Source organism: Gopherus evgoodei, chromosome 2, assembly GCF_007399415.2.
Source record: "Gopherus evgoodei ecotype Sinaloan lineage chromosome 2, rGopEvg1_v1.p, whole genome shotgun sequence".
Classification (NCBI taxonomy): Eukaryota; Metazoa; Chordata; order Testudines; family Testudinidae; genus Gopherus; species Gopherus evgoodei.
Window position 1 is genome coordinate 210453302 of NC_044323.1, and position 23386 is coordinate 210476687.

General features: G+C 42.0%; 1 protein-coding gene across 3 annotated transcripts in view; it reads right to left on the reverse strand.

Annotated features, from left to right (window-relative positions):
* Window positions 1-23386, reverse strand: part of SMCHD1 (structural maintenance of chromosomes flexible hinge domain containing 1) — a 196446-nt gene that overhangs the window by 72941 nt on the left and 100119 nt on the right. For all 3 annotated transcript variants that reach the window (XM_030552849.1, XM_030552848.1, XM_030552850.1), the window contains exons 23-28: window positions 19047-19186; window positions 15454-15588; window positions 7901-8128; window positions 6395-6543; window positions 2584-2672; window positions 479-597 (exon numbers count right to left, since the gene is read on the reverse strand). In XM_030552849.1, the coding sequence (XP_030408709.1) occupies window positions 479-597; window positions 2584-2672; window positions 6395-6543; window positions 7901-8128; window positions 15454-15588; window positions 19047-19186 (860 nt within the window). The remainder of the gene's footprint in view (window positions 1-478; window positions 598-2583; window positions 2673-6394; window positions 6544-7900; window positions 8129-15453; window positions 15589-19046; window positions 19187-23386) is intronic.

The following is a 23386-nucleotide window of genomic DNA, read 5'->3' on the forward strand; positions in this document are numbered from 1 at the left end:
TCTCCAGTCACACAGAGACAAGCTGAGACCTTGCAATTCCAGAAACTTAAGGGTGGCACAGGCATTGAAAAATACTTCTCTATTACATCTCTATTAGCAACTCAGTAATGCATCTAATTGTCTGTATCTAGCCATTATGTCTTCTAAGATACGGACTAAGAACAGGTCAAATGACAAAAAGTTTGAAGCATAACCTGAAAAATGAGATTTGTTGTACAGCTGCAGCAATGGCATGGAGATTTATCATCAGTAGTAAAAAATGAACTTAAGTTGCTGTATCCCTTAGTTGTAACAGGCACATGGGATACAGTTTAATAGATCTCTAAGATCACCCTACTCTTTTAACCTATCAAAGAGACTTTTTCCCAATTTTCATTAAATTTCTGCTGGGTGACAAATAGTTTTATTATAAATCAATTGCTACATGCTGGCAACAACACACTGTATGACATCTTAGAAAGTATTTCTGAGTACCTACCTGCCACGTAGTTTTCAAATTTGATTTATCCAGCCCATTCCCAGAAACTCCTAAGGAATTTATGCAAGAGGCTGAGAGGGTCTGAATCTGATTCCCATACTGGTCTGTAACCATCACATCTATTAAAAAGAAGAAAGCTTATTTTTCCAACAAAATTTGTAACTGCTCAATGTCCTCTTTAATAGACAAAGTATGAACATGCACAAAATCTATATACGTATATACTCGATCATAAGCTGGTTCATTTATAAGCCGACCCTACCAAGATGGTAGGGTCGGCTTATAAATGAACCATGAAAATTTTTTATGACCCATTCATAAGCTGACCCTATAATTCAGGGGTCAGCAAACTTTGGCTCCTGGGCCATCAGGATAAGCTGCTGGTGGGCTGAGATGGTTTGTTTACCTCGAGCATCCACAGGCATGGAGGTAAACCTACGTAAACAAAGTGTCCCGGCATGCCAGCTGCTTACCCTGACAGACCAGGACAGCAACTGGTGGGGAAATGGTTTTTGTTTTTGTTTTGTTTTTTTTGGGGGGGGCAGAAGCTGTGGGTAAGGGAGTAACCCCTGTGACCACCCCCACTACCCCACCCCTAGCCCAGGATCCCCACACTCTCCTCATACCATCCCTTCCCGCCTTATCTGGGGAGGGCCAGGGGAGGATGTCTCTGGTCTGTCTGGAGCTGCTTCGGCAGGATGGGCAGAGTGGCCACAGCCTGCTCCGGCAGGCCAGACCGGGCGGCGCAGCCACAGCAAGTTCCTATGGGCTGGCTGGGCGGCACGGCCGTAGCATGCTCCGGCAGGCCGGGCAGCACGGTCACAGCCTGCTCTAGGGGGCAGGACTGAGTGGCATGGCTGCAGCCTGCCAGCCCCGGAGCTGCAGCTGCTTCGGAGGCTGGGGGGGAGAGCAGTGTGGCCAGAAGAAGAGACTCTGGCCCCGCCTCTTCCCTTCTGGCTCTGCTGCCTCTTCTTGCTCCCTCTGTTGCGGGGAGGGGCTATGCCCAACCTCTCCCTCTCTATACCCGTTCATAAGCCGATCTCCTTTCCTTTTTCACTAAAAAAAATTGGCTTATGAATAAGTATATACAGTAAATAGGAAATAGTGAAAAATGCATTCATTTACTCTAGCCATACCTGACAAGACTCCTCCTTTCCCACTCACACACATTTACCTTTAGCAGTAGATCATTTCTTAACTTGACATAGAATTAAAAGAGAAGTCTTCTTAATATTGAAACTCATGTGAGAACACATTAAAGCACTGACATGAGCTGTCTTATGCTGATTTTTTTCTTGCCTCAAATGAAATAGGAGATTTATTTCAAGATACACTTTTATATCCCCACAAAATGTTCCTAATATTTTCAATTTCTAGAGGTTAGTTAAGTAGATATTATCTGATATTTTTCAGACCACGTTGAGGTCATTTACACATTCAACATACCTAAACTACTTGTATACTATAGGAAAAAACCCTCTTTATCAGCTGAAAAAAAACAACATATTATTTCACTGACATTTCTATCAATAAAATACCTCATAGCTGAACGTTAGTAGCATCATAGCCAATGGGAACTTAAGTCATCAATGTACGCATAATAAAGACATTGAAATATGGAGTAAAAGCTGTGAAAAACATCAAAATTGAGGAATACTGAAAAGGCTGATGGTCTCCTCAACATGCCTATTTCCATTCAAATTAGGAGCCTCAGCCTTAAAATAAATTAATATAGAGAAGACCAGATTTCTGAAATGAGGTCTGAAATAGTATTCAAATTAAGAGGTTTTAGATAGCATGACTTAAATAAAATCTTCTTGATGATCTGAGCTCCAGATGGAGGAATATCAAGTAGACCAGGAATTCAGATTTACAGGTGGGTTTTGTCTTCTAGAAGATATTTGTAACACTACCTTTTCACTTTGAGCTGTGATAAACTCTTCCATACTAGGATTTTAATTTTAAAATGTAGCTGCTTATTTTATATTGAACATACTACAGAGTTCCTGCCACATGCTGTCTGTACAGATAACAGGATAATACATTATGAGAGATAAGGAAATTTTTATATCCTACAATGAAGCATAGGACATGCAGGTACTCACCAATTTCACTTTGTAGCTCTTCACCCATCTGTAATGTATTTGGGCCTTTTAATTTGCATTTAATATGTTTAGGCTCATCAGGAAGTGGTCTAAATTGGCATACAAAATTGGCTTGTAGTTCTTCATTAAATCAATTACTTCAAACATATTTAACAAAAATAATTCATTTGCAGAGTTTCAAAATTATATCCTTGCAAATATTACAGACTCAAGTGCTTACATTTGATTTAGTAGTTGATAAACTTCTGAATTTTCACTTCAACCACAACCAGTGTGAGCACCGTATGCATGACAAAATACAATGATGTCAGGGAATCGGGTTAAAACTTGTTTTTCTACTAATCTGGCTACCAAATACTTAGCATAGATGAGATTGTTAATTGTGTTTTGTAACCAGGCTAAAGTCTAGCCTACTCTGCAATTTGGAACAGTATTTGCAACCAGATTAGGACAAAATAAATTGTACAAATGTCTGAATTAATTTTAAAACGTATGTCTAGTTGTAAAGTGCATTAGAATCTGGATAATGATAATATGCCATGATATACATACACAAAGATATCAAGATCTTATCTATAAAGAAAGGCACTTAGACCAGATTTTCCTTCAGCGCATTTTGGCTGAACCAATCTTGTTGGATTGAGGAACTTCTTTCTTCCTAATCTATAGTATGTATAATTGTACCACAAATAGTTAATGTGAGGATCTTTAAAATTATATTTTTCCTAAAAAAAATAAAATAAAAGTAAGTTGGTTTATTTACTGAATTGAGTTATTTTGTCTTCCACAGGTATAATGCCTGACTGTGAACAGCTGAAGAAATCAGCATTCAGGTTGTTCTAAAAGAGGCCATAAAATATTAATAACTAGCTTAAGCTATGTCTACTCTGTTTAGGACTGACCATTCTTCTCAGAGACACATAGCAGGTGAGAAAATATTTTTTATTGGACTGACTTCTGTTGGTGAAAGAGAGAGACTTTTAAGCTACACAGAACTTTTCCTCAGGTCTGGAAAAGGTACTCAGTGTCACAACTAAATACAAGGTTGAATAGATAGAATACATGCTAACTACTTATACTAAACTAAGGGACCATTCAAGGTTAAACCTATATTCAGCTGTGACACTCTAAGTCTATGTCTACACTACACAGCTTTTAGTGACATGGCTATGTCGCCACAGCCATACCACTAAAAGTCATGCAGTGTAGCTGCTGTTTTGCTGCAACAGATGCCAGTGTGAACAGTTCACACTGGCATCTGTCGCAGCAAAACTTTTGTCTTTCAGGATTTGGAGTTTTTTTTTTTAAACACCTCTGAAAGACAAAAGTTTTGTTGTTCAATTGCCAGTGCAGACACAAGTCTTAGTATCTTTCCCAGAGCCGAGGAATAGCTCTGGGTAGTTCGAAACTTGTCTCTCTAGTCTACAGAAGTTGGTCCAATGAAAGATATTACATCAGCCATCTCATCTCTCTAATATCCTGGGACCAACACTGCTACAAGAACATTGCATACAATCTTCTCAGGGCTATTAAGCCTTGTTCCCGAGCTAGTCCTAGGATTCATCTAGAGCAGGGGTTGGCAACCTTTCAGCCGAGTCTTCATGTATACACTCTAATTTAAGGCTTCGCATGCTGGTAATACATTTTAACGTTTTTTAGAAGGTCTCTCTATAAGTCTATAATATATAACCAAACTACTGTTACATGTAAAGTAAACAACGTTTTCAAAATGTTTCAGAAGCTTTATTTAAAATTAAATTAAAATACTGATCTTATTAGTTTAGTGTGATCCTTGCCCTTGATTTTCCTTGCTAAATTTTCCAATGTCTGGTGACATGTATTTGGATACTTTAAGCTGCACACAAGTTTGAGTCATCAGTTGTTAACTGGCTGGAATCCCAGATCAGCAGCTGAGGTGAGTGGAGCTGGCGGCTGGTAGGGCTGAGAAGGCCTGGAGGCCTGGACCCTGTCTGGCAGGGGGCCTCCGCTGGAACTCCAACCGGAAACAAGGCAAGTGGGGCTGCGGGGGACCCCGGCTGGCAAGGGGCCAGCAGCCGGAACCCCAGAACGGTGGCAGGCTGAGCAGGTCAGCCCAGTCAGCTCTGGGGTTTCGGCGGTGGCCTGAGCGTCTTCACCAGTCCTCGCTCTGGGGTTTCAGCTGCTGGCTCCTGCCAGCCAGTGTCTCAGCCCACTGCCAGCCTGGAGTTCCTTCACCCAGGCCAGCAGCGGGCGCTGAGTGGGACCGGCGGTGGGACCCCGGCTGGCAAGGGGCCAGCAGTGGGAACACCAAAGAGGCACTCAGCCCGCCTTGCTCTGGGGACTCAGCTGCTGGCTCCTGCCAGCTGGGGACTCAGCCCGCTGCCAGCCTAGGGAAAGGAACCCCAAGCTAGCAGCAGTTACTGAGTGGGACTGGCGGCGAGACCCCGGCTAGCAAGGGGCCAGCAGTGGGAATCTCAGAGCAGTGGCGGGCTGAGTGGCTCAGCCCGCTGCTGCTTGGGAGTTTCAGCTGCTGGCTCCTGCCAGCTGGGGTCTCAGCCCGCTGCCAGCCTGGGGGAAGGAACCCCAGGCCGGCGGCGGGTGCTGAGTGAGACTGGTGGTGGGACCCTGGCTGGCAAGGGGCCAGCAATGGGAACCCCAGAACGGCGACAGGCTGAATGGCTCAGCCCGCCCCATGTGCCATCAAAAATCAGCTTGTGTGCCACCTTTGGCACGCATGCCGTAGGTTGCCGACACCTGATCTAGAGGGAGACTGGGAATAAATTTGTGATATTAATGCTGCATTGGCACCAAACAAGTCTTTGGGCTCCAAACAGTCAGCGCATTTGGCACTATGTAAAGAGACAACCATGTCTAACCAAAAAAAACAAAAACAAAACCTCTCCAGATGCAAATATAAGTTTATTTTACAAATAACTGTGCTTGAATCAGCTTTCTAAACATAATTTGTTAAGAAGATTCCTATCAAGGAGAAGACAGAAGAATCACCTTCTCAGATAAGGAATAAACAATAAAGGTGATGGTCTTTAATGTTCTGTTTTGTTTCAGCAACAACAATTTGGTTTGTTTTTCAAGAATCTTTCTCCTGAAGAAGAATGGAGGCTACTATCTAATCAAAATATCTTCCATCTAGTCAAGTAATTTATTTTGCACTACCAAGGTGTGCCGAGTGTTTTACAAGCACTTAAGATGAAAATCCTGCTTCAACTTTGTACAGTCTTGTTGCTTCAGGGTTGGCTACCATTTTGTATTTTGTGGATCTTGAGAACGTCTGATTGCTGCAAACTTACTGTGCAAAGATATTTTGACTTTTAGTTAATATTTGTACACTGCTCTGAAGCCATGAAGTCCTGTAGATGCTGAAAGTCAGTTACATATTTAACAATCACTGTTTCAAATTGTAGGTACCTGTAACAATTTGCTCTGCACTGATGTGAATATTTCCCTTTTATTATTGCTGTAACCAATAGAGAGAGGCCAATGCTTTTCGACAATCCTGTAACACAGGCAACTGAAACCTACTAAAAATTTTCACCAACATCCTCCCTTTAAATAGATTTATATTCACAAGTGTTTGTCAAGCTATGTACAACCATACGTGGATGCTTTTCTTCACACACCATGTTCTTCTCGGCAATTGAAATTTTTTGCTTTAGGATAGCCTATTTAATTCTTAATGAGTATAATCTCTTTCATCAAATATTTTCATTTTTTTTCCTTTTATAGAAAAAACACTAATTGTTTTTTTAAAGAACAGTATTATAACCCCTTTACAAAGAGCATTATCAAAAAAATGTGTTTTAAAAGAACAGACCTGACTGTAAATGCACTCTCCAAAGATACATGGTCATCATGGAATGTAATTAGGCAATAACGCACATCTTTTACAGATGTTGGTACTTTGACATCAGGCAGTAGTCCCTGAATCATTTGATCTCTATTAATCCTGGGTGTCCAGTTAACCTAAAACCAAAATATTTATTAATTAGTCACTGGCTATACAGCATTCAGCCCTTCATCTGTACATATACATTATGGTTTTCAGGACTGGACTGTGTATGTAAAAATGTATATAGCTTTAGTAATCTTATTCATGAGAGCCTTGAGTTTTTCCAACATTAACCTATGTTACCTGAACAAATACAGAAGTCTACTTTGAAGAGAACTTACATTCAGCCTGACTGCCTAAAATGTCCTGTTGACAGAGTCCCAATGCTCTAGAACCTTATCAAGACAAAATCTGAATCAATTCAATGGAGTTCTGCCTTGGTATCAAGCCCTACATCTATATATAGGAGGAAGAACATAAGTCCTTCATGAAGTTACAGGTTTGACACAAATCTAACCAGGCTACCTAATGTTGGGAAAGCCCCCAAAGCCAAGAGTATAATTCTGGGGCAGGTATTTACAGGGATTAATATATTATACTGGAGAGTAGCACTGGAGGCTTGAAAATGCTAACCTACTTTTCATAATGCATATTACTGCAAAAGATGTTTTGAATAAACCAAAGGGCCTGTTTTGCAATTTTTACTCAGGCAAGATTCTTACTGAGTCTAAGCAGCCTTGAGGAACAAGAATGCCATACAAGCAAAATAATGTTACTTTTATCAATTAATAAAATGTGTTATGTAATTAAAATAATCTTAGTCTAAGACCTTTACTGTTGAGATAGTTTCTGGCATTAATGGTAACAGAATGTGATGCATATTAATTATGCAAGTCTTACTCAATTCAATAAAATCGTCAGTTAAGTGTCTTTACCCCCTATGGACATAGTTTTAACATTTTATTGGATTTTTTAAGAGATGAACAATCTTATTAACATTTCCATCTTTGTATAGTGCTTCAGATCTCCAAGGGGCATGTGAGGGTATGTTTATTCTACAATAAAATATCCAGGGCTGGCCTGTCAGTTAACTGGGGCTCGGGCTGTGGGGCTATAAAATTGCAGTGTAGACATTCAGGCTCGAGCTGGAGCCCAGACTCTGGGAGTGTGCGAGGAGGGAGAGTTCCAGAGCCAGGCTCCAGCCAAGCCCAAATGTCTACTCTTCAACTTTATGGTCCAGCAGTCCAAGTCTGCTGACATGAACCAGCCACAGGAGTTTTATTGCAGTATAGACATATCCTGAGACTATCAGTTGGAATGTTGCTCACGTACCTGATTAAAAAAAAAAAAAAAAAAAAAAAGACAGACAGAGAGAGAGAACAAACCCCTTGTAAATAAGACAGTACATTTTCTTCTTTAGGTATTGTATATTCTATCAATTGTGTTCCATTTACTTTGAATTTATGATAAAGTTTCTTCTAAAATACCTACCTTAATTTTTTCTGCTAGATCTGCAGTTATGATGATCTCTCTCTCTCCTTCATCATACATTTGAAAGATAAGGTTGTGCATGACATCCCCTGCAATCCAGTTAATTTCATCCTGGTGTTTGATTTGAATAGCCTTTTGTCCTTCTACACTAAAAATCTGTAGTCTTGCAACATGGCTACTGGGGAGCAGTTTAATAGTCTTTTCCACTGGTGGCACATCTTTACAACTCTATGCATGGCAAAAACATTGAATGTGACATAAATAAGACATTAAATATATACTTGTACATTTTGTGAGTGTTGGGTGTATTTGAGTTCTAATATCCACTGAGATAAAATGCAGTTACTCTAGGTTTCAACTGGCCTAGGTGTAACTGAGGTCAGAATCTGGCCTCTCAAAACTTCAATAAAAATGCAAATCTTAATTTCACATCTTGAAATATTAGTTATTTATAGAAATTTCCATGTTTGGAACCTCAAATCCAGTGTATTTTTTTAAAAAACAACAATTTTTAAAAATAATCTTACAGCTGTGTTGAGAGTATAACCACTCTTTGAAATAGGTCAGTTTGCCATTATACTATTCAACTATAACTTCTGCGGGGTTAAATACCAGTGGCAGTATTTTCAGAGGTGCTGAGTGCTGTAGCTCTCCTGGATGTCAGTGGGCGATATTAGGTTCTGTACCCCTGAAAATCAGACCTTAAGAATATATTAGTCAGTGATCTAAAGTATCACCATTAATCCAAATTACTACAGCTCCTAAGCTTTGGAGATGTAAATCTGCAATACCCCTTCTTAACTAAGTCTCTGAGGACACATAACCAGACTCCAAGTGCCTATACAAAGGACTAATCTGACCAATTCAGATCCAAGGATCCCTGGACATCCTTCCCAGGATACCTAGGATCTAGGGAAAGCAACCATGCAGGGATCCACCCAGGTCCAATGGCGTGGTCCCTATTAAGGCATAGGGAAAACACCTTTCATAACTGAAATTCTTTGAGATGCACAGTTCTTATCTGTATTGCACTGTAGGTACATGTGTACTTGACGCATCTGAGACTGAAGAATTCTAGTCAGTAATGTCCGTTGGTCTGCACCTGTGCTCTTGCTCTCCTTGTGCTCTATGCTGAGTATAAGGGGCAGTGTGGACCCAGGCCTCTCCAATTCCTCCTCTTACTCTGATTCAGAGAGGAGCCAAAGCAGCAGACAAGGAGAGCAGGTAGTGAGATAGAGATAAGGACAACATATCTCAAAAAAATGCAGTTATAAAGGTAACTGCCCCTTCTTCGTCGAGTGCTGTTCCTCATGTGTATTCCATCGTGGGTGACTCTCAAACAATACATAAACAGAAGGAGGGGATGAGAATCCAGGTGATATGGGTGCTTGTAGAACCACTGTCTCAAAGGATGCATCAATGGAGGAGGCTTGGACCAAGGTGTATTGCCGAAGAATGTGTGGCTGGAACTCCACATAGTTGCTTTGCAAATATCAAGCAGAGGTACTTCTAGAAGTGATGCTACCAAGGCTGCCTGTGCTCCCGCAAAGTGAGCCTGTAGCTCAGTGGGGGATGAAGGTTAAAATGTAGGATGCAGTCAGGGAGACACTGGGAGGAAACAGCTTGTCCTCAGGATAGACCTGCTATGGCAAGAAACAGCCTAGATGACTTTCTGATCTGTTTTCTTCTCTGTAGGTAAAATGCCAAAGCTCATCTCACGTTGAAAGAATGAAGTTTCTTCTCTATGCTGAAAGTATGGGGTTTTGGAAAGAAGAGAGGTAAGTGGATAGCCTGGTTTACGTGAACCTCCAAAACTACTTTAAGGGTGAATTTTGGATGTAGTCATAGTGAGACCCTATCTTTATGAAATACAGTGTAAAGTGTGACAGGTTTCAGAGTAGCAGCCGTGTTAGTCTGTATCTGGAAAAAGAACAGGAGTACTTGTGGCACCTTAGAGACTAACATTTATTTGAGCATAAGCTTTCATGGGCTACAGCCCACTTCATCGGATGCATAATATGGAACATATAAGAAGAGTATATATACACATACAGAGAAGATGCCATACCAGCTCTAAGATGCTAATTAATTAAGATGACCTGTTATCAGCAGGAAAAAAATTTTTGTAGTGATAATCAAGATGGTCAATTACAGACAGTTGACAAAAGGTGTAAGAATAGTTATCATAAGGAAATAGATTCAGGTAGTGTAATGACTCAGCCATTAAAGAGCGCCTGCCATTAGGGACTCCAGTTCGCCTACCCATCTGGCCAAGGTGATGGAAACGAGGAAAGCAACCTTCATAGTCACGTGATGCATCAGACAGCTAAACAGGGGTTTGAAAGGTGGCTTGGTAAGTGCTGAAAGTACTGAACTAAGGTCCGATTGAGCAGTTGGTCTTATTACCAGGGGGGAAGTTCTAATTAAGACCTTTAAGAACTTGATTGGGAGGTGACTCTGAGTAAAGATAGAGAAGCCATCCTTTGGAGGGTAACGTGCTGACTGCTGTCAGGTGAATCTCTATTTAGCTAAAGGAATGACCAGTTGTCAATTGTTATTGCCCTCAGTTGTGGGAAAATGGTGCTAGGCATCCACCAAAGTGGATCTCTGAGTTGGGTGGAGATGTCATGAACATTGGTTTGCAGCTCCTTAGTGTCCTGTCAAAAGTACCTTTTGGTTGGGGAGGTGGGATGGAGAGGCTGGGTAGCTGCAGAAGAGGTGTACTGGACAATGTATCTTCATTTCTGCACCCATTGCCATTTGCAAAGTAGCTCATAAATGCGCTTGTGAAAGAAAGGCTGTGACAAAGGCCTTGGCTTGCAAGGTTGCTTATGATACTTTCTTCCAGACTGGTGTGTATATATACACCCAGGAAGCAGAGGATTGCCCCGGAGTCTTTTAATGAATGCAAAGACTTGTCTGTCTTCTGGTGGAAAGGACTGATTTAACTAAAGGGCAAATCATTCATGGTGTTCTGTAACTACCTGGGGAACCCTGAAGAGTATAGCCAAGATTCCTGATGCATCACTCCATGATCATAAAGCAGTATCAGCAGCATCAACTGCATTTTGTAATCAGGTTCTTGCCACTAATATGCTCTTATCAAAAAGGCTGTGAAGTCAAGCCCTATTTTCCTGGAGTAACCTGTTTTTAGAGACCAGGAATTTAGAATAATTCAAAAAACCCATTTTGCCAGGAGGGCCTGGTAATTGGAAATTCTAAATTGGAAGCTGGTGGAAGTAAACATCTTTCTCCCAATAAGGTCCAAATGCTTGGCATCCTGAGCCACAGGGATGGCCCTTGGGTGTTTTTAGTCCTCTCCACCACTGCTTCGACAGCTAGGGACTTCAGGGCAGGGTGGGAGAACAAGAACTCCACTCCCTTAGCCAGGACAAAGTATCAATTTTTGCTGCTGTCTTAGGGCAAGAAGAATGGGTAGGTTGTATGTGCCACACAGATTTTGCTAGTTCCTGAATTGCCTCATTGACCAGGAGTGCTATTCATCTAGATCCTGTAAGCTGTAGAATGTCCAGGCACTTGTGTTGGAGTCCTGGATCTCCTCTAAGAGAATCTGAGGCTCTTCTGCTACTCTCCAAAGCAGCTCTTGGAACTGTTTGTGGTTGTCAAGAAGAAACTATGAGACTGCGAGGAAGATGAAGGATATGCTGTTACTGGTACCAGCAGATCTGGTTCATCATCTTCCTCCTGCATAGGCTCAGGAAGCTCTGGTTGACCTCTTGGAGGCAAGGAGGTGTAAAGATTTCTTTTTGGATCACATTGATTTTAGATGCTATGTGTATAGGCCCCATGGCCCCCAGTAACATCAGTATGAGGGATCAAAAGTATGTTGTGGCAGTCTCCAAGCTACTGGGAAAAATTGGTCCCCAGCAGCAGGTCCTTACTTATATAGATGAGATTGGTAGTAGGAGACTCTTGATTCCCTGTCTGAGCTGAACTCCCTTGGTGGAGGGGAGGATAGTTCCACTGGTACAGCTGACTCTCCTAATGATGAGAAGGTCAGGTCCAGTTCCATCTGAAGTGCCATCAGTACCCATGTCATGAAGCCATGAGCAGCTAATGGAATGGGCTTGTTTCTGGTGTTAGAATCTCTCTGGTGAGGGTCGATCCCTACAACCAGGGAGACTGTGGGTCTGGGAGAATGAAGATATCCTGTGCAGTGGAGGCTTAGAAGGCTGTGTCTTGTCACCTCGTACCACTGGAGTCAGTGTAAAGGGTCTCTTAGTAACTGGTGGTTCTTTAGGGGAATCTGACAGTAGCACCAATCAAGGAGACTTCAACCATGTAGTAACTGTCGGTACCAATGGTTCACAATCCTTCGGGTCCAGGTGCTTTGTCTTAGTTGGTACTGTGGTCAGTGTTGATGACATTCGGAGCGGTACTGAAGAAGTCTTGCTCCTATGTACCTTCTGATCATGGCCACAAGGCCTCAGAGAACTTAAGTCCTTGTGTCCTGTGTGAAAGGATTTGCCCAACCTGGATGGGGCCAGGAAGGGATCCCTACTCTTAGATCTAGAAAGGAATCTGTTTTTATGCTCATGAGAGAGTGCCTTTTACTCTTGTGAGATGGGCCAGACGAAGGATCCTTGGCTCTAGTCATTCCTGGTCCTGAGTCAGACATCAAGCTAGGAGGCGGACTCCTTGATGTCTTAGGCTGATGTACCTGGGATTCTCCCCAGCCTGGATCTGACAGGGGCTCCCTGGTGCATTCCATTAGATACTTCCAAAGCTGGAGTTTTCGAGCGTACTGTTTTGGCTGGGAAAGGAGTGGCATATACTGTAGTTAATAGAGATATGGGCTTATCCAATGCAATAGAGGCAGCGCTACTGAATGAAAAGAAGCAGAGGCAGTAGACGCAATTCTTAAAGCCTGGAAGCTTGGGGATAACTTAAGTCCTGCACTGGGGGATCAGATGATTCCCTGGAGTGAGGATTCTAACTAACTACTATCTACATTTCCAATGGACACTACTTGTTAGAATTCTCCGGTCTCAGGCACATGCGTATCCACAGTGGAATACACACAGGAACCAGAACTCAAAGAACATTTTCTTACTATGCAGTCTCTTGGAATCGCTGGCACTTTAACAGGCTTTTTTTAGCTTTTTCTGAACAACTGTTACATTTATTGGGTAGAATTGGTTTCAATAGGTCACTGTGTGGCTCCATTGACAGAGAAAACCATTCATTTTGGGATTTCAGGTCAGACTTTATGGCAATGTTCACTGTGCTCAAAAACACCTTCTTGAAATAGTATCTCTAGAATCACGTGCCTTCAGGATCCTTCATATCCTTTTTAAGAGATCTTTCAGGTACCACAAGCTTTAGCTATACATTCTTCCCAGATAGTATTAAAAAAAAAAAAAAGTCTTTTTCACAGCATCTGAAGTGAGGGAATACTGAAAATTAAGACATATACTGCTTAAATCCTATTTTCTTAGATGGATCCACCATCCTGGGTAAGGCCCATGGCAACCAAAAGTCACAATAAATTCAATGCAAGTTGGAAAGAAAAATTATACTGTACCAGACTAATGCCTATGCTAAACCGATCATTATAAGACTTTTAAAAGACTTCTAATTAGATCTAAACCAAGAAAATGGACACTCCAGCTGGTAGTCAAATATGGACTGATGGAAAGCAAAAGGAAGCAGATTGTTTATAACCTTTGGTCCATGTAATGTTCAGCTCAAAGAAACTTCAGAGGAAATCACTCTTCAGGAAGGTTCCTTGACCACACGGCTAGGCACTTTTGACTTACAGAGTGTGGTTCTATAGAGGCAACATCATGCGGAAAAACCTCAGTCATACTGCATTGGATGGGATATGGGAGCTACCACAATAATCCTTCTTAACTTCTTGTTGTAGAAATCAGAGCTGATGTGTACTTAAAGGTCACTATGAAGTTGGTATGATGAGAACATTTAATTGACTCCTCAGTGCAAGCAGTAGCACAGATAAGTGTTTAAGTATTAAAGAAAATTGAAATATTGCTTATTTACTATATTATAGTCATGCCATGAAAGTTACCAGCCTGAAAGCCACAAAAAGCAAATTTATTGGAAAATAAAGATTTGATTTGATTTTTTTAAGGGAAGGAGGAGTTTACAAGTTAACTAATCTCCTCAGATTTCAAGATAAAACCAATTAAAGTTCCTCACGTTTTCTTCAACTATTGGTTAAATATGATAATGGCTGTGGACAGAGACAAGTTTCTCTGAACTACAAAGAAACAACAACCTGTGCTGAGAGAAATCATTAAATGATTAGAATAAAGAATGGTTTCATATTAACAATAATAATGAAATACAAAGAAAATGAAATACAGAAAAACATCAAGATGATAGGAACAGAAGATGAAGAAAAAATCTTTTAACTAACACAAAAACAGAGTATACAACAAACTCCTTCACTACTGTCTTCTGCTTGTAAATGTTAATGGCTGCAGTTTTGACACATTTTGCAGCTGTCCATTCTATACATACAATTTGTGTTTATCTTGTGCTTTTTAGATAAGTATTCCAAGGCTCTTTAAACTAGTCACTATATACCATACCAAGGAAAAATTATTTTTAACTAATGCAATTTCTGCAATTCCTTCTTTTGCCTATTTTTTAAAGAAATAACTCCTTTCTAAAAGCATTAATGCATAGGTATAGCATAATACCCTGTCCCCAGCTCAGAGATGGGAATATGATGTTTGATCACACTAAAGGCAATGAAACTCAGCTCGGGAGGAACATACCAGCCTGGAAATCTCAAATCCCTTCTGCTTATCTCTGAAATAGGTGGAAGAGGGAGGGGGAGATTCTCTGCCTTCCACTGGCTGGCAGTGGTAGGGAGCAGGGAACAGATTGACTCTTGCACTTCCCATCTCCGTGATTTAAAGCGATCCTGGGCTTTTCGGGGCCATTTTCAGTTGCTTCATAGCTGCTCCACCCTTCCTCCCTTCCTCTACTGACAGTATATTGAGCTGCATTTCCACAATGGTGGGTCTAATCAATGGCCTATTTGGGGGATTAGGAAGGAAGTTTTCACCATTCTGCCAAACTGGCAGAAATCTGGTCTGTATTTTGCCTTCCCAGCAACATTGTGAAGGCAGTTAGACAAAAGGAGTTGAGATGGAATGTCTAACATTAGGAGACAGCATAGGACGTTTAGTTCATCACAACTTGCAGCTGGCGCCTAGTGTAGGTAGAGGCCAGAAGTGCCAGCTCCCAGAGGTAAATGAGACCTGGGATTTCACTGGTGGACCGTATGCCTGTAAGAAGAAAGGGAGACCTGAAGTCTTCTAAGACAGAGGTTCCCCTTAGTAGTCTCTAACCCCTTTGCATGGAGCAGAGGTGGGGAGAAAGAGCCCTCGAAGAGGGTCTAACACGAGTTACCGGTTAAAGGGCAGGAGTCCTGTAACTCTGTACTGGCCTCCTTTAACTGCATGGCACATAGCACCCTTCCCTATTGTGAAGTTCAAAAAGTTGCACTTAAATTCATCCCTACCTCTTTCATTCGCATGCATCTCCAGAACAATACTTACAGGTATTTCAATCCTTGCTTTGAGCATCTGGTCTTTCTTTATATTCTGTACATGCACAACTGGTCCAGTTAAAATATTTGTCCCAGCATTACTGCAATCCACAGCATACACAGGAAGATTTGGAGCACCTACAAACTATTTAAAATGCAAAATTACACTTAAATATAGTAGCATGTAAATAAGTTAAAATGTTAGTTATGCAACACCAAAGGTAAGCATGGCTCTTTACAGGTAAAATGAGAGGTCCACGCCTTCAAGAATCTTGAATCCAAAATCAGGCTTTTCACAGCAATGGAGAACAAATAGGAGAGGCCTAGGAGGATGAGGATTACAACTGTGACTGACATACATGTTTAATAATGTATATTTAATAATACATACAAGTACAGGTATTACGAAGGGGCATTAGTCCTTCCTTGGTTATAGAAAAAAGGTAGCTTAGTCTTAAATATTGGTTTTCAACAACCCCTCATATTATCCTAATAATTAAGGTCCAGTCTACACTGGAAAACTTTTGCCGATATAGCTACGGCAAACAGTTCCGTGTGTACATATCTTATACTGTCAGTGTAGCTTATAAGTATACTGCCAAAAAGCACTTTTATGCCAATTTAACTGTATATACTCTAGGGGTTTGCTGTTATATAAAAATGTCACTAGAAAACCAAACCAAACCAAACACCGCCAAACAAACAAAAATCTCCATACCTTTATCTGACATAGCTATACCAGCAGAAGTTTTTAGCTGTGGACCTGCCCTTAGGAGACGTGAATAATACACTATTTGTTTTTATACAGATTAGCCTGCATTTTCATCTTTAAGCTTATTTAAAATATTTTGCCTTAAATTATTTTTTTTCCGAACAATGATTCATACCACTCAAAAGTTAAGATTTGTTTAGATTTATGCCCTAGAATTGAGAGAACACCTATCACTCATTCATAAAATAAAAACGTTAAAGTTAAGTTTGTAACATGCATAAACAACACACACATGAAAATCTAAGTGCAAACATTCTTCTTAAACATTTTAAAGTTGCCTGCTGTGAGCTTATTTCTGAGAAATTTAAATACATTAAACAGCTTAGTGGAGTTAAAAAATATTAACTTATATATAGACTCAGACTTTAGGGTCAGAAGGGACCAATGTGATCATCTAGTCCGACCTCCTGCACAAAGCAGGCTACAGAACCCTACCCATCCACTTCTATAACACCCCCCTAACCTATGTCCGAGTTATTGAAGTCTTCAAATTGTGATTTGAAGACCTCAAGCTGCAGAGAATCCACCAGTAAGTGACCCATGCCCCATGCTGCAGAGGAAGGCGAAAAACCTCCAGGGCCTCTGCCAATCTGCCCTGGAGGAAAATTCCTTCCCAACCCAAATATGGCGATCAGCTAAACCCTGAGCATGTGGGCAAGACTCACCAGCCAGCACTCAGGAAAGAATTCTCTGCAGTAACTCAGATCCCATCCCATCCAACATCCCATCACCGACCACTGGGCATACCTATCTGCCGATAATCAAAGATCAGTTTCCAAAATTAAGCTATCCCATCATACCATCCCTTCCATAAATGTATCAAGCTTAGTCTTAAAGCCAGATATGTCTTTTGCCCCCAATACTCCCCTTGGAAGGCTGTTCAAGAACTTCACTCCTCTAATGATTAGAAACCTTCGTCTAATTTCAAGTCTAAACTTCCTAGTGTCCAGTTTGTACCCATTCGTTCTTGTGTCTACATTGGTACTAAGCTTAAATAATTCCTCTCCCTCCCTAATATTAATCCCTCTGATATATTTATAAAGAGCAAGCATATCCCCCCTCAGCCTTCTTTTGGCTAGACTAAACAAGCCAAGCTCTTTTGAGTCTCCTTTCATATGACAGGTTTTCCATTCCTCGGATCATCCTAGTAGCCCGTCTCTGAACCTGTTCCAGTTTGAATTCATCCTTCTTAAACATGGGAGACCAGAACTGCACACAGTATTCCAGGTGAGGTCTCACCAGTGCCTTATATAATGGTACTAACACCTCCTTATCTTTGCTGGAAATACCTCGCCTGATGCATCCTAAAACCGCATTAGCTTTTTTAACAGCCATATCACATTGGCGGCTCATAGTCATCCTGCGATCAACCAATACTCCAAGGTCCTTCTCCTCCTCTGTTGCTTCCAACTGATGCGTCCCCAATGTATATCTAAAATTATTATTAATCCCTAAGTGCATGACCTTGCACTTTTCACTATTAAATTTCATCCTATTACTATTACTCCAGTTTACAAGGTCATCCAGATCTTCCTGTATGATATCCCGGTCCTTCTTTGTGTTAGCAATACCCCCCAGCTTTGTGTCATCCGCAAACTTTATTAGCACATTCCCACTTTTTGTGCCAAGGTCAGTAATAAAAAGGTTAAATAAGATTGGTCCTGATCCTTGAGGAACTCCACTAGTAACCTCCTTCCAGCCTGACAGTTCACCCTTCAGTACGACCCGTTGTAGTCTCCCCTTTAACCAGTTCCTTATCCACCTTTCAATTTTCATATTGATCCTCATCTTTTCCAATTTAACTAATAATTCCCCATGTGGAACCGTGTCAAATGCCTTACTGAAATCAAGGTAAATTAGATCTACTGCATTTCCTTTGTCTAAATAATCTGTCACCTTCTCAAAGAAGGAGATCAGGTTGGTTTGGCACGATCTACCCTTAGTAAAACCATGTTGTAATTTGTCCCAATCACCATTGACCTCGATGCCCTTAACTACTTTCTCCTTCAGAATTTTTTCCAAGACCTTACATACTACAGATGTCAAACTAACAGGCCTCGGATCACTTTTTTACTCCCTTTCTTAAAGATAGGAACTACGTTAGCAATTCTCCAATCGTATTGTACAACCCCTGAGTTTACCGATTCATTAAAAATTCTCGCTAATGGGCTTGCAATGTCATGCGCCAGTTCCTTTAATATTCTTGGATGAAGATTGTCTGTGCCCTCCGATTTTGTCCCATTAAGTTGTTCAAGTTTGACTTCTACCTCAGGTGCGGTAATATCCTCATTCCCGTTTGTCATCCTTCCATTATCCCTAAGCTCCTCATTAGCCTTATTAAAGACTGAGGCAAAGTACTTCTGCAGTGGTTTGCTGACAGTTAAACAATCAATACTAAAAATAATTATTGTCATACAATATATTGGAAACAATAGTCTGTTATTTCTTATATTAAGAGTTCACTTGAGGCATTAGCTAATCCTAGACCAAATAAATGTAAGCAGGGGTCCTCGCTCTCTCTCTATACACGCATGCACACGCACACACACACTAGCATGATCTGAAGTATCTTGATACTGTAATTACATATCCTCATCCCAGTATCTCTTTAATCTCTAATGTGTCAGATTTTTGTACCTCTGACATTTAGTCAGGGACTATGTGGCAGAGGTGGCACTGAAGTTGCAATTACTATGAAATCTCAAGATGTCTGGAAAACTACCAGTATATTACATTTGGTTGACGGAACAAAATAGATCCTTTCTGCACTTTTTTATTAAAGTAAGTGCCATAACAGAAGTCTGTGCTAGTATACATAAAACGTAGGCTACCTTACAGTGAACTATCAGTTTTGGTTGTGCTGTTATATTTCCTGCTTCATCCAATACTTCAACCTGAAAGGGGAAAGATGTCCCATTTTCAATCTTTAGCATTTCAGAATCAGGTTTCACTTTCAATTGACGAGGAGGGCCTGTAAACATACACAATTTTAGAGTAAAGGTTACACTTCAGAATTTTATCTGACTTCGACTTCAAATTACGGTTGTTACGCAGAGAAACTGAACTGCCACGGTACCTTTGGTAACAAACAATTTAGCACAATTCATGCTCATGGTCTTTCCTCAGAAGAATACTAGTATTGAAATAAGCAGGGGGTTCTGTCCTTGCATGTGCTTGTTCACTAGTTTCCTGAATGTGCTTAAATAGACATCTAGCAATCACCAGATATATAGAACACATCTTTACAAGTCACCAGTACTATCAGTGTTGACCAGTAAACCACTAAAGATACTGAAACTGGACTTTCCCAAGAGATGCAAGGCAAACATATGAAATGTGCTATAGGATGTAGATAACCACAAAGAAATCTGATCATGCTAAAAGGCATTCTAAGCATGTAATCTACCACCTTTATAACTCATATACAAACATAAGGAAAAATTAAGAAAAAGAAAAAATGATGTGATGTGGAGGGCATAGTGAGAGTTCTCAAAATAAACTTTATAGCTTAAAAGGTAAAATAATTTTTATATGTTGTCAATCTTAATTCTAAAAATTAATGGGGAGTCCCTAAAGAAAACTAACTCACTAGCTTTAAGACCAGAGGCATATGTCAAAGTCCTTCGAGAATGAATAAAGACAAAATAAACTCTGGTCAATTTTCAGAAATATTTCGCAAAGAATCTCTGTTCTTGTCTATTAGTTATTTAAAACTTCTAATTTTTATCCTATGCAATAAAAACAACTACGGTGAATCACAGAGATTAATTAAAATTTAAAAAGGGAAAAGGAACTAAGTAATCAGTTATGATATCCCACCTGAGCTGGGAACCATACACTTACAACTCAAGTATCTAAAACTGATTTTTATCAGCAAATGAGGAAAGACCTATAAAGTGACAGCTATTTTGGAAGGGTGGGGTGGGGTAGGGCAGCGGAAGGTAGGGGGCAGGAAAAGAGACCATGACAACTTTTGAAGACTAAATTAAAATCTCTGCTAGTAAAAAGCTTTACACAAACAAAGTTTGCTGATCTATCCCTTACAGGAAGTTACTTTTGAAAACCAGAGTTAGAACAAGCTTTTGGGAGAATAAATGGTAGAATAACATCATCAGCAAGAACCTGTTAATAAGTTTGCCTATCTTGGCTGAATGCGACCCTAAAGATTAAAAATGTCAAATGAAAAGGATAGCCATTAAGAGACCAGATGCAGAGTTTTAATTAAGCCCTAAAGTGGCAATTAAGGATCTTCAGCACAGGATTGACATGACCTACAATTGTTCCCAGGCCCATGAAATAATCTTAGCAGAATTGCTCTTCTGTAGTTATTACGGTCTCCCTGCACATGGAGCATTGTAGTGGGGCGGACTGCCCCACTCCCTGAGAGTGTGGGCTGCAGCAGGCCAGGGCACCTGCACAGAAAGGGAGCCAGTCAAAGAAGGGCTTATTGGGAGCCAATCAGGGCCAGGCTCAGCCCTATAAGAAGGCTGCCCAGGAAGGGAGCAGGCAGTCTGTCCCAGGCCTTTGAGAGGGGAAGGTCAGTCTCAAAGGGTGGGAGACTAGCACCATGGACAGCGCAGTGCTGGCCAGGTTTGGGGAGGCTAGGGAGCTCTAGCCCAGAGGCTGCCAGGCTGCTGGCCCTGAAGGGAAGGGCCTAGCAGGTGCAAGGGGCCACAGGGGAAGCGGCCCAGGGAAGCAGACAGATGAGGGGAGAGAAGGACAGCGAGCCTGCCGCCAGAGGGTCCCTGGGCTGGGATCCAGAGTAGAGGGCGGGCCTGGGTCCCCCCTTGCAGTACACCCAGCCATTGGCTGTAGGGAGCGGCCCATTATAGACTATGACAAATCCCTGACAAGAGGGACTAGACTTACAGGGTGTGGTTGGACCTGGCGGCTGGTGTGTAGGACTGCTGATCACTGACCCTTGGAAGGGGATGCGGATGGACTAAGGGTTACTACTGGAGGGCAGCGTCCTCAAAGAGGATGCCACTAAGCAGGGAGCAACGTGGGTCCAGAGATGCCAACTGAGGGCAGAACAATGGATGGGACACCACCAGGAGGGGGCGCTCACCTGGACAGAGCTAATTCCCAGAGTCACCAGCAGGAGGTGCCAGGTGGGAGTCCCCAACCTGTTACAAGCACCAGTGTACTTTCAGCTTATTCTGGGTGGCCTGCTACATCATAAAATGCAAAGGGGAGGAACAGATGGAGAGAAGGAGATGAACAGACAGTTAGTTCTACTCAGGAACCCCCCCCCCCCTCCCCGAAACTTTAGTCCCCTATGAAAAGCAAAGAATGAAAAAGATTTTGCTCACTATTGCCCCCAAATTAGCTTTAAAAGATAGGATTGCACCGAATCAATTGCTCTGAAGTGTTACGGCACTGCCAAAGACACAGATTCCAGTGCAAAATATGTGACCATGCCCTGCAATTCTATGACAAATCTGAACTGCGTCTGGTATTTGCAGGAAGAAAGAGAATGTCCAAATATCTCTGACACAGGAGGAGGTGAAAATTCAGAAGTACCTCTTTAATTTTATCTAATCTGATCAAATTAGACTATTATACCCGTTCTCAGAAGGGAGCGTTTACATCTGTCTGCAGCCCAGAAAAAGGTAATGGAATACAAAAAATTACAGGTGGACCTGCTAGTCTAACTATAAGGAAGGCTACTGTAGAATAATTTCCCCAAAATGGCTTGGCACACCTGATGTTGGTCAAAAGCCAAGAGTAGTTAACCCATGACAGACCTGACACATCTCATACATTTTCCTAATCTGAAAAAGCCTGTGCAAAAAGGAGTAACTGCACCATCGGAACAAGGCACCATGTCAAATCTCTTACATACACTGTGTAAGTGGAACTGCTTGAGAAACTGGTATTTGCAATGTTGTTGTAGCCAGGTTGCTCCTAGGATATGACAAGGTAAAGAGAAGCTCTATGGAGCTCAGAAGTTTGTCTCTTTCACCAACAGGAGCTGGTCCAACAGAACAGTGTTACTTACTGTAACTGTTGTTCAAGATGTGATGCAGATGAGTATTCCATGCAGATGTGTGCGCACACAGGGCACCAGAGCCAGAGAACTTTCCCTAGCAGTACCTGTGGGGGTGGTACTCACGTCTTATGCCCTTTCCTAGTCGTATAAGGGTGGTGCCATCCTGACCCCTATCAGTTCTTTCGCACCGAACATCAGAGGAGATGGAGGATGGGTTGTGCAATACATGTCTGCTTCACATCTCAAAGAACAAAAGTTACAGTAAGTGACCATGTTTTCTTCTTGGAGTAGATACAGCCATGTATTCCATGCAGATGACTCTCAGGTAGTACCCACAGTAGCTGGGGCTCGGAGTCTGTTTGAACACAGACTGCAGGATTGTCTTCCCAAAGTTTGCGTACGAGCAGGATGCAGCAGAATGGCCCAGTGGTTTGTTAACATACATACACAGGGTCAAGTGGCAGCCTTGCAAATATCCAAAATGGGAACATCACTTAGAAACACAATTAATGTCATCTGGGCTCTCATAGAATGAGCTCTCTCTCTGCGGTGGAGGGGAGAGAGGGCACAGTCTGAGCTACAACTATATACAACAGGGTGGGCAAACTTTTTGGTCCAAAGGCCACACAGGGGAATAGAAATTGTACGGCAGGCCATAAATGCTCCGAAAATTGGGGATGGGGTGCAGGCTCTGGGGTGGGGCTGGGGATGACGAGTTTGGAGTGTACTCTGGACTGGGACCGAGGAGTTCGTTGGGTGGGAGGGGGATCAGGACTGGGGCAGGGATATGGAAATGGGTGCAGGTTCTGGCTGGGGGAGCGGGCTCTGGGGTGGGGCCAGGGATGAGGAGTTTGGGGTGCAGGAGGGTGCTCCAGGCTGAGATCAAGGGGTTTGGAGAGCAGGAGGGGGATCAGGACTGGGGCAGGGTTTTGGGGTGCAGAGAGTGGCTCAGGTGGTACAGGCTCTAAGCGACGCTCACTTCAAGTGGCTCCTGGAAGCAGTGACATGTCCCTTCTCAGGCTCCTATGTGGAGGTGCGGCCAGGCAGCTCTACACACTGCTTCATCTGCAGGCACCACCTCTGCAGCTCCCATTGGAGCATGTAGTAGCCAGAGTGGGGCCATGCCGCAGCTTCCAGGAGCTGCATGGTGCAGCCCCGACCCTGCACCCTGACTGAAGT